An 11342-nucleotide genomic window follows, 5' to 3' on the forward strand; every position below is an offset into this window, starting at 1 on the left:
ATTACCCTGAGTTACTAATAAACTTAAAGTGTGTGGAACTTTATACTCAAATAAAGTAAGTGCCACCATTACTATGTACTAGGTTTGTTGCTTAGTCGCTAAGTCGTGTTTGACTCTCTTGCGACCCCATAGCCCGCCAGGCTCTTCTGGCCATGGGGATTCTCCAGACAAAGATACTAGAGTGGGTTGCCATTTCCTCCAGGGTATCTTCCTGACCCAGGGATCAAACTGCATTGACAGGTGGATTCTTTACCAGGAAAGCCCTGTACTTGTTGGCAGCTCCAATTTTTAAATATATGGGAAAGGATGAAATTATGTCACATGTACAAGAACGGTTTCATTAAGGATATTTTTAATTCGATATTCTGTCTCAACCCCCAAAGAAGATTGATGCAAGAACTGTTTTCAAGGATGCGTTAATCACGTTGCTGGGAAATAATGAGAGTCTGCTCAAACTTCACCCGTGAAGGTGATGGTTCCAAACGAGCGGAAGCCACACCAGGTCGGGGGCATCCAGGGCCCAGGCTTCCCCGGGTAGCGCCCTCTTTACTCAAGGAGCCTGGACGGAGCCCCTCCCCACACGGCCGCCATCCCCGCTCCCCGGGAGCCACGAGGGTACAACACCTCGGGCGAGCTCCCCTCAGGGAAACTCCCAAATCCGTTCCAACTAGGGAAACAAAGGGGGGGGGGTCCCGGGGGGGATGGGACGATGGAGGCCCCGGCCTCAGGAAGAAGCGATTGCGACTGGGGGAACTAAAAGGACCACAGACCGTGGGCACGCTCGAACTCAGTGCAGTTTACCTCGGGGCGGCTCAATACACTGGTCGCGGAGTCCCGAGGCGGCGGGACTATGCTTCAAGCGGTCACGACGGCAGGAGACGTTGACCTTGTGGTGGAGCAAACGGTGAGCACGTCGAGGCGGCACACGCCACACTTCCTCACAGAAAGTTAAGGCGCGTTCCACAGAACGGCCGCCTTGCCGCCTCGGCCCGGCACCGGTCTGGAAGGTGCCCAGGGCTCAGCCTGCGCCCGAGGCGGAAGGCCCACGGAGAGACGAGGTAACTCGAGAGGCCGCACTGGGGTCCTTACATCCCAGGCCGCGACACCGGCCCCGCCGGCCGCCAACCCAGCGGGCGCTTGAGGTACCGCGCTCGGGGCCCGACCCGGGGGAGAACCTGAACGCGGGAGGGCGGGGCCAGCAAGACGCCCCTCCCCCTCTGGCCCCGCCCCGCCGGACGGTTTGATAAATGAGTCTCCCAAAGCAGAGAGGCTCCCTGAGCTCTCAGCCCCACAACGCAGCACCGCAGGTGCCGGAGGACGTCGGCGGGTCCTGCCGTGGTGATCCCGGCGCCTAGCTTGGCCCACAAGCAGTCCTCGCCTCGCACGAGCCCGCGTAAAAAGCGCACCCGACCCGCTGGACGAAGATGGAGTAACCGGCGAGGTCCAGGCCACGCAGACCCGGCTGGACGCTTCTCTTCCAGTGCAGCGGAGCCGAATCCCGCACAGCCCCTCCAGGAGAGGTAAGGACCCTGGTCCTACCCGTGCCGCGCAGTTCCCGGACTTGCATGGGTGGCGGGTGCCTTAGTCTGAGGTGAGGCCACAGGTCCCTCACTCTAGCAGAAACCGCCCCGGGCTCCTGCCGTCGCCCCTGAAGACCCCGAGCCTCCGGAACGCATAATGCGAGGGCGGCCGACGCGGGCACCGCGGGCCACGGCGAGCTCCACGAGTTGACCCGCTTCGTCTTTCCCGCGGGATGGTCAGGCTAATAATCCAGACGAGCGAACAAGTTCTGAACCTGAAATCTTCCTTCCCCCAGTATCGTAGCCCTCTTGACTAAATTGTTGGTGGAAAGTAAGGCTGGTTGGGCTTCCCTGGTGGGTCAGACGTAAAGAATACGCCTGCAATGCGGAGACTTGGGTTCGATTCCTGGGTCAAGATTTCCCTGGAGAAGGAAATGGCAACCCACTCCAGTATTCTTGCCTGGAGAATCCCATGGACAGAGGAACCTGGTTGTCTACAGTCCATGGGGTCGCAAAGAGTCGGACACGACTGAGCGACTAAGCACAGAACACAAAACTGGTTGGTACCGGGGCCCTCCTCAGCCCTCTAAGCAGTCCCGGAATCCTCGGGCCCCACCCCTCTCCCCAGAAGATGGGAGGCAAAAGTGCCCCCAGTCAAAAGGTGCTCAACTCTGAGATCTCCCCGAGCCACATCGGATGGTCGGGCCGGGCGCGCAGGGGGAGCGGGAGGGCTGCGCTCCCACCCCGGCTAAGCTCGACCAGCGCCCCGGCCTCACCGCGCCTTCGGTCCTTTGCAGGAAAGCCGGTATGGACCGCGGCGGCCCCGCAGGCAGCCCCCTGATCACCAGCAGCGAGCCCGAGCCCCCGGTAGCCGCCGCGCGAGACTTGAGCCCGGGACGGACCGGGCCGGGACCCTCGGGCCCAGGAGGCGGCGCGCGCTCGGGAGGCGGGCGGCCGGCAGCAGCGAACGCGGCGCGGGAGCGCAGCCGCGTGCAGACTCTGCGGCACGCCTTCCTGGAGCTGCAGCGCACGCTGCCGTCGGTGCCGCCGGACACAAAGCTGTCCAAGCTGGACGTGCTGCTGCTGGCCACCACCTATATTGCGCACCTCACCCGCAGCCTGCAGGAAGACGCCGAGGCGCCGGCGGACCCAGGACTGGGCTCCCTTCGCGGGGATGGTTACCTACACCCGGTCAAGGTAGGCGCTGAGGAGCATGGGCCTGGGAGCAAGGCACTTTGACCTGCCGAGTCTTCCACTGCTTGGGCAGATACCACCGAGCTGTCACCGCTCCTTCGGGTTGAGGCAGGGGACAGACCCGGAGAGCGATCTTCGCCCGCGAACTCACCAGCAGGGAGGTCCCCACTGCACTAGGTTACTCGTTAACGGTTTGCAGGTAGTGGCTTAAACCTGGGGTGGCTTGGGTAGGGGGAATCTAATGCCCCTAATAGGATGATGGAACCTTCAGGATACCTTTCCTAGATGAGAAGTTTTTCGGGGGTGCCTGATGGGATGCTTGGTTGCACATCCTGATAATTTTTAGTTATCAGAGCCTTTGAGGGTTTTAAATTTACATAATTATGTTTCCCCTTGTGATTTTTATCAATTTTTTTTAAATTTCACGAATTAAATAGGGTGATGGTATTATCTGTTGCTAACTCACCCTAGGAAACCAATGTTGAAATTTTTTTGTAAAATGAGACCGTTCTGGATCCCCATATGGTAAATTTTCAGTCCATTTTAATGTTAACTATCATAAACTAGGCAACTACCAAGAATGTTAGAAAAACTACAATGAGTTTATGTAATTTTCATAATAAATTGGTATGTTGTGTTCGGATTAAATACTATATTCAAATTCTTTAATGTACAAAATTAGCCAAGACAGCTCCTCTTTTATATTATTTTTTACATTACATGTAGGTAGTAATGTACAAAATTGGTCGGGGTTTTGTTTAATAGGGTTTATATGATTATGATTTATTACCTATATTACAATATTTAGACTCTCGTCATCCTTTTCTCCCAGATCTAATTGTTTTTAAACATTACATCGATCAGGCTTTCTGTTCAAAATGAATCACCTTCCCTATATTTTCTAAAACTATTCAAAATTTTTATTATACTATTCTGAAGTATTTCACACACACAAATATAAAATTAAGACTTTGCCTTAAGTGTATCAATGTTCAGTAAATTATTGAATAATCATTATTGAAATGAAGGTAAAATACATCCTCTAATATTAACTGAACTTAAAATTCTGTGGTAAGCTTTAACAAAATTTACTTTGCAAATGTAAGCAACATGATGATACTCAAACTAGTTGAAATATTAAGTGTAAAAATTTGAAGTATCATTTATTCATAATTATGAAGCCTATTCCATTCCATTCATGTGTTATATAACCTCAGCTGGAAACTTATTCATTACTAATTAAGGGGTTTTATATAACCATTAGATGTTATTAATCTATTAATATTAGATTAATATTAGGTACCTCAGATTGCTATTCAAATGTATCATTTATATTAGATTTCTTTTGACTTGAGTGTATACTCTAAGAAAGTTTATTTCAACATTCAGTTCAGTTCAGTCGCTCAGTTGTGTCCGACTCTTTGCAACCCCATGAATCATTAAGTAGGCTTAATACAAAAGGCATCTGTTAAATGCCTTTTTGTGGGAGAGAGAAATCATATGAGAAATCCAGTTGTTTTTCACTTTTGTTTCTTGCAGTGCTTTTTTGAATGAGTAACATTAAAACCATAAATTACATGAATGCTAAAACCATAATTTTCATGTAACAATAAGCTCAACAAGAGGGGTTTTTTTTGCCCTAATTCCTGTATCAAATATTTTTTGTAGTCTTATAACTCTTTAAAGAAAAATTAAATCTCATTTGTTCTCTGAATCAATTGTTTTGATTTTAAAAGACAATTATAGGGATAATGAAAGACAGCCAAAGATTACCTCTTAAAATGAAATTGAAGGACTTCCCTGGTAGTCCAGTGGCTAAGACTCTGTGCTCTCAATGCATGGATGCCAGGTTTCTATTCCTGGTCAGGGAACTAGACCCACATGCCATAACTAAAGATCCTGCATGCTGGCAAGGAAGATCAGAGATCCCGGGTGCCACAACTAAGACCTGGGCATATAAATAAATAAAAATAAATATTAAAAAATGAAATTGATCGTGGTTGAACAAATGACTAGTCTATTTTAAAATTATTTACTGAGTACCTGCTAAGTGCAAAGCACTGTTAGGAGAGTGAATATAATTAAGGGTAAGACTAAATCCTTTCCCTAAATGAACATAAAATGGAGAAAAAGAAATACAGTAACAGTATTATAAGACACAGGCTTCCCCAGTGGCTAAGTGATAAAGAATATGCCTGCCAATGCAGGAGATGTGGGTTCAGTCCCTGAGTTGGGAAGATCCCCTTGAGGAGGAAATGGCAACCCACTCCAGTATTCTAGCCTGGAGAATCCCATGGACAGAGAAGTCTGGCGGGCTATAGTCCATGGAGTTGCAGAAGAGTCAGACTGGACTTAGCAACTGAACAACAGCAATTTTAAGAGAGAACGCTATACGTGCTATAAGAGACTATATAACCCGGTGCTGTGGCAATGCAGACGAAAAAGATTCTGTGTACAAAACTGAAACTGTAACATTTTATTTTACAGATACTACCAAAATGCTTAAATATTAAGTCTGTTGTTGATTAATCTAATGCCAAAGAAATATTGATTATTTGTACTTTTTAATCTACAAAAGGTACTGTAACCTTTAGTTAGAGTGTTCCAAAATGACTTTTTCTTACAACATAGTATTACTAGGCCTTTCTTTGATGATCAAAGATCCATTAACAAAAATTTCAAGGCCATAATTTTGAATCATCAAAATAATCATCTTATTATCAGTATTGGGGATTTAGCATTGTTAGCATTGTTGGGAATTTACAGTAAGTGTACCTCAAGGGACTTCCCCATTGGTCCAGTGGTTAAGATTCTCTACCTTCCAATGCAGGGGGCCAGGGTTCCATCCCTGGTCAGGGAACCAGATCCTGAATACCAGTAAGAACCTGCATGCCAAAACTAAGACCCGGCACAGCCAAATAAATTTTTAAAAAAGAAACTCTCCTGAGAATCTTAAAAAAAAAAAAAAAAGAATATCTCAAATGAAACTGGAAGGTTTAAGAGACGGGGATCCCAGAGGATAGCCTAAAACAACACTTTATATGCCTTTGGGATGTGAACAGTTCTGATCAGCACCAGCATCGGAAAGAGCAGAACTCCAAGAGAACAGGGCTATATTTCAGATAATTACATTGTAAGAAAAGCACAGTTGGCCTTACTAATTGCATTACCCCTGGAGAATCATTGTTGATAACACAGATAAACAGTAGTTTTAAAAAATTAATTTTGTTACTTTGTTTTGTTATTTTGGAATCATTTAGCTCCAAAAATCAAGAATATATATTTTTAAAGTCTTCTGTTTCAGATTTAGTTCTGGTTATTGTATGAGTGCATTCAGTTCAGTTCAGTCGCTCAGTCGTGTCCGACTCTTTGCGACCTCATGAATCACAGCACGCCAGACCTCCCTGTCCATCACCAACTCCCGGGGATTACTCAGACTCACCTCCATTGAGTCGGTGATGCCATCCAGCTATCTCATTCTCTGTCGTCCCCTTCTCCTCCTGCCCCCAATCCCTCCCAGCATCAGAGTCTTTTCCAGTGAGTCAACTCATCGCATGAGGTGGCCAAAGTATTGGAGTTTCAGCTTCAGCATCAGTCCTTCCAATGAACACCCAGGACTGATCTCCTTTAGAATGGACTGGTTTGATCTCCTTGCAGTCCAAGGGACTCTCAAGAGTCTTCTCCAGCACCACAGTTCAAAAACATCAGTTCTTCGGCGATCAGCTTTCTTCACAGTCCAACTCTCACATCCATACATGACCACTGGAAAAACCATAGCCTTGACTAGACGGACCTTGGTTGGCAAAGTAATGTCTCTGCTTTTTAATATGCTGTCTAGGTTGGTTGGTCATAACTTTCCTTCCAAGGAGTAAGCGTCTTTTAATTTCATGACTGCAGTCAGCATCCGCAGTGATTTTGGAGCCCAAAAAAATAAAGTCTGACACTGTTAGCTTGTTCTAAGCTAATGAAACCACATAATTTTAAATATGCCTACTTAGGTAAAGTAGAAAATCAGGATTGTATTAATCTATACAATGCTAAAACAGACCATTGAAAAGTGATGTAAATCAGTCACCTGGTTTTTTTTGGCGTGATGCTGCCATGCAACCTAACCAATAGGTTATTTTATTTATTTATGTTTTATTTATGTTTATTTTAATATTTTATTTATATGTTTATTTCTGACTCTTAAAACTATTTGTGTGTCTACATTAAATTCATTTGAAAAAAATTATTAGTAGCCTTTTTGAAAATCCAGGGACACAAAATTATTAAAAAGGGAACTTTACTTAGTCCATGAAATATCAGGCAAAAATCCACATAAGCATTTTTAGGTTTGTTTCATAAATTACATATAAATTACTTACGTAGTGTGTTCACTCAGTCACTCAGTGGTGTCTGACTCTTGGCAGTCCCAGTGACTGTAGCTTGCCAGGCTTCTCTGTCCATGGAATTTCCCAGGCAAGAATACTGGAGTGGAAATACATTTCCTACTCTAGGGGATCTTCCCTACCCAGGGATCAAACCCTCATGTCTTGCATTGCATTGGCAGGCAGATTCTTTACCTCTGGGCCACCTGGGAAGGCCACTTACCTACTAGCAAGGCTGTAAAGAGCAGATGCCTTCATTGGTCTCCACTCTTGGTTGCATGCTTTAGAGTGATTCTATATACAGTGAAACCCAGGTAACACACAGAACTAACAGGGAGCATTCAGTAATATTTTTATTTTATTTATTTTTTGATGTGTTTTAATTCACATTCTCAAATTATTATTATCTACATTCTCAAGTGTAGAATTCTAAAATTACATTTGAGGTTTGAGCATGAGATTTTTATACTCATGAAAATGTGGCAGTAGTGTAAAAGATCGAAAAGTGCAGATTTAGGGCCTTCCCTGGTGGTCCAATGGCCAAGACTCCATGCTCCCAGAGCAAAGGGCCAGGGATTGATCCCTGGTCAAGGAACCAGATCCCCACATGCTGCAACTAAGAGTTCACCTTTCACAACTAAAAGACCCTGCATACTGCAATTAAAGATCTTGCATGCATCAACAAAGTTCGAAGATCGCACGTACTGCAACTAAGATCTGGCACATCCAAATTAATTTTTTTAAAAAGAAAGAAAAGCACTTGTTTATGATATGCCTGAAAATCTGCACTTCAAATTGACAGTCTATGCCCTATACTATTTGTTGTATGTGGTAGTCAGCTCAGACTGTGATAACAAAATATCATAAACTAGGTAGATGAAACAACAGAAATTTATTTTCTCACAGTTCAGGAGGCTGGAAAATTCAAGATCATGGTGTTGGCCAAGTCACTTCCTGGCGAGAGCTCTCTTCCTGTCTTGCATTTGGCCAACTTCACTCTTTCTCAAAGAAGGGGAGCTCTACATCTTCTTAAAAGGCCACTAATCCTATCATGAGGGACCCACCTCATGACCTCATCTAACCATAATTACCTCTCCAAATATCATTGCACTGACGGTTAGACCATCAACAAGTAAGTTTTGGAAGAACACAAACATTCACTCCATAATACCATGACACTGGATTCTTCAGTATAATGCAGGCCTTAATTCTGGTCTAACAATGCCAAATTCAGACATATCAAAAAATCCCAGGCAAATTTGTAACTGGTCAAGGGAATCCCAGGAATAGGACCAATATGATACATCCAGAGCATACATGAATGCACTTCTATGATTTAAAACAAAACCTGAAATGGATTTGCAAAAATAAATAACACAGTCAGTCTTATTACTGTATTGAATATAAAATACAAGTTTGTTTATAGGAAGATTATATAGGAATGGAACATTTTAAATTCCAAGTAACACAGATGTTGTATTTAATCTGTGTTGAAGTTCTGCTAGATTCCGAGCAGAATAATCTGAATTTAGGACTTGAAATGACCTAAACCACGTTGGAGCAAGTTCAGTTATCACATCTGGAAGCATAAAACTCACATGCTTACTTATTATTCCTTATGCTACATTTTACATCTGGAATCCCAGTTGAGGTGACAGTCCCTGTATTTGGAAGGCTTATAAGGCAGGCTTATATTATTCCAGGTAAGAATTGGCTCTACCTTATACTTTTCTGAAGAGGTCCAGTCTGATTTAATTGGTCTGGAGTGTGATTTGGCCATGAGTTTGTTTTTTTTTTTTTTTTTCAAAGCTCCCATGTGATCCTAATGTGCAATGTGTGTTGAAAAGCCAGAGCTCTTATGAACTTTTTTTAAAATTATTTATTTATTCATTCATTGCTGTGCACAGACTTTCTCTAGTTGTGGTGAATGGGGACTACTCTCTGGTCAGGCTTCTCATTGCAGTGGTTCCTCTTGTGGAGCACGGGCTCTAAAGCATGGGCTCAGTTGCCCCACAGCATGTGGAATCTTCCTGGATCAGGGAACCTATGTTCCCTGCATTAGCAGGCAGATTCTTAACCACTGTACCACCAGGGAAGTCCTTTTATGGACTTTGGATTGTTAATAATTGTACCTCTGTTTGAGCACCATGGATTATCTGCCAGGCATTTAAGAACATTTTAAGGACTACCCTTTCCACTGGTGGTCCAGTGGCTAAGACTCTGTGCTCCCAATGCAGGAGGCCCAGGTTTGACCCTTGGTCAGGGGAACTAGATCCCACATGTCACAACTAAAGATTCTGCATGCCACAACTCCTGTATGCTGCAACAAAAATTGAAGATCCTATGTGCCACAGCTGAAGCCTGGCAGAGCCAAATAAATATATTAATTTTAAGTTTTTTTAAAAAAAGAACATTTCATGGTGCTGTGTAACCAGCAGTCTGCCCATGAACATTCACTGGTGAAAGTAGCCTGCTGCTCACAGCAATGTTTACTCTTTGGAGAGTGTGGGAACCCCACTGCTCACCTCAAAGAATTGCACTTAGTCTAAAGACTTATCTTTGTATTAGAAAAAGAAAAAAAGCAGTGTTTCTCTGATTAGTATTCCAAGGACCTTAAACCAAAATTATATGACCCTCCCCTCTAAGAAAAAAAAAAGTCCATCCTGAAAGTATTACCTGTGTAGTATATTTTTTCATCATCATCGTGTTTGGAAATTAATTATATTATTTGAGAGGCTGCCCATTTTAAAGGTGAATTTAGAAAAGTCACAATCAGAATAGAAATGTGATGATGACTGAAGGTTAGAGTGTGTGATACCAGTACAAGCAGACATTTAATCTAGATGTTCTAGCTGTGTAACCCCAAACATTCTAATATTTGCAACTTCCAGATATTGCTTTCAGCAGGATAAAATACTTAGGTAGTCGAATTAGTCACTTTTCATTGTAATCCTTTGACAGATGTAGATGCATAATACCACATATAACTTTTTAAAACATTTTTAAAGCCAGGGATTTTGTTTTAGGTTGAGTTTACCAGCAAGCCACTCCAGTACTATTGCCTAGAAAATCCCATGGGTGGAGGAGCCTGGTAGGCTGCAGTCCGCGGGGTCGCTAAGGGTCGGACACGACTGAGCGACTTCACGTTCACTTTTCACTTTGACACATTGGAGAAGGAAATGGCAACCCACTCCAGTGTTCTTGCCTGTTGAATCCCAGGGACAGGGGAGCCTGGTGGGCTTCCGTCTATGGGGTCACACAGAGTCGGACACGACTGAAGTGACTTAGCAGCAAAGTTAAAACATTGTAGATAGATAAATTTTCCTACATCTAAATATATTTATTCTTCATAATTTTTTGCAGTTCTGGTCCACATGCACGCATATTATTTCATAAAATTATAATCAGAGTCTGGGTATATTTTTAATTTTGCTGTCAGCATTAATAAACATTTTTTTGATCTTCACTTAGACTTCATAATCAAAGTTGTTACTAGCTATATAGTATTATTTGTATTGAGCATTAGGAATTTTTAATATTATTATTGCACACTGTCTGTCATAGATACTAACTTTTGGATTATTGTTTAAATATTCTTTTACAGAAATGGCCCATGCGATCAAGATTGTACATTGGTGCTACGGGTCAGTTTTTGAAGCATCCTGTCTCTGGAGAAAGAACAAATCCTGACAATATTCCAACAGACTCTCAGCCTTAGGCTCTTCCCTGATGGGGGCTGGTAGAAAGTGATGTTGTTGTTTTTAAATGATATGAAATAACTATATTTATTACATCAGACATAAAAGCATTATTTCTGAAAGTTTTCACGTGAATCCATAGTTGGATATTCTGATTTATCTAATCGAAGTAAATGTGAAATGAAATCCTCAGTCGAATGTAAAAATACATAGCTTGTCTATTCATTGTGAGAGAGTCATTACTATAAATTGCAGGAGAAACTAATGGAAAAAAAAAACCCATAGGACAGCAAAGAATTGTGTATATAGCCAAAGAATACATATGTTTTCTGTAGTGTATCTATCACAAGCTCATCTATACAATCTTCCTGGTTTCAAAAAATAAAAACTGGGTTTGTAAAACACCAGTATTTCATTTTTGTGAAAACCAGTCTGTGCTTAAAATTGGTCTAAGAAGCCATTCCAGCTGGAAGGTGCTACATCATTTACTCAGTTTTAGCTGAAGCTATATGGCAACGCAGTAACTTCTGTAACTGTTTTTCCCTCTTAGAAAACTTGTT

At 43.2% G+C, this 11342-nt stretch overlaps 1 protein-coding gene across 1 annotated transcript; it reads left to right on the top strand.

Annotated features, from left to right (window-relative positions):
- The first annotated feature begins 2162 nt into the window (after positions 1-2162).
- TCF24 (transcription factor 24) lies at positions 2163-10962 on the top strand. The gene is made up of 2 exons (XM_055431619.2): positions 2163-2717; positions 10689-10962. Exons 1-2 carry the CDS (start codon positions 2217-2219, stop codon positions 10800-10802), a joined length of 615 nt encoding a protein of 204 aa, XP_055287594.2. The 5' UTR covers positions 2163-2216; the 3' UTR covers positions 10803-10962.
- The last annotated feature ends 380 nt before the right edge of the window (positions 10963-11342 follow it).

The sequence above is a fragment of the Moschus berezovskii genome, chromosome 16, assembly GCF_049115385.1.
Source record: "Moschus berezovskii isolate FMDL1 chromosome 16, NW_MosBer_1.0, whole genome shotgun sequence".
NCBI lineage: Eukaryota > Metazoa > Chordata > Mammalia > Artiodactyla > Moschidae > Moschus > Moschus berezovskii.

Bases quoted from the DNA above. Each gene is read 5' to 3' on its own strand.
- TCF24 (XM_055431619.2), top strand. From the start codon at position 2,217: ATGGTCGGGCCGGGCGCGCAGGGGGAGCGGGAGGGCTGCGCTCCCACC. The intron at 2,718-10,688 runs GTAGGCGCTGAG...ATTCTTTTACAG, and splicing joins GTTACCTACACCCGGTCAAG to AAATGGCCCATGCGATCAAG.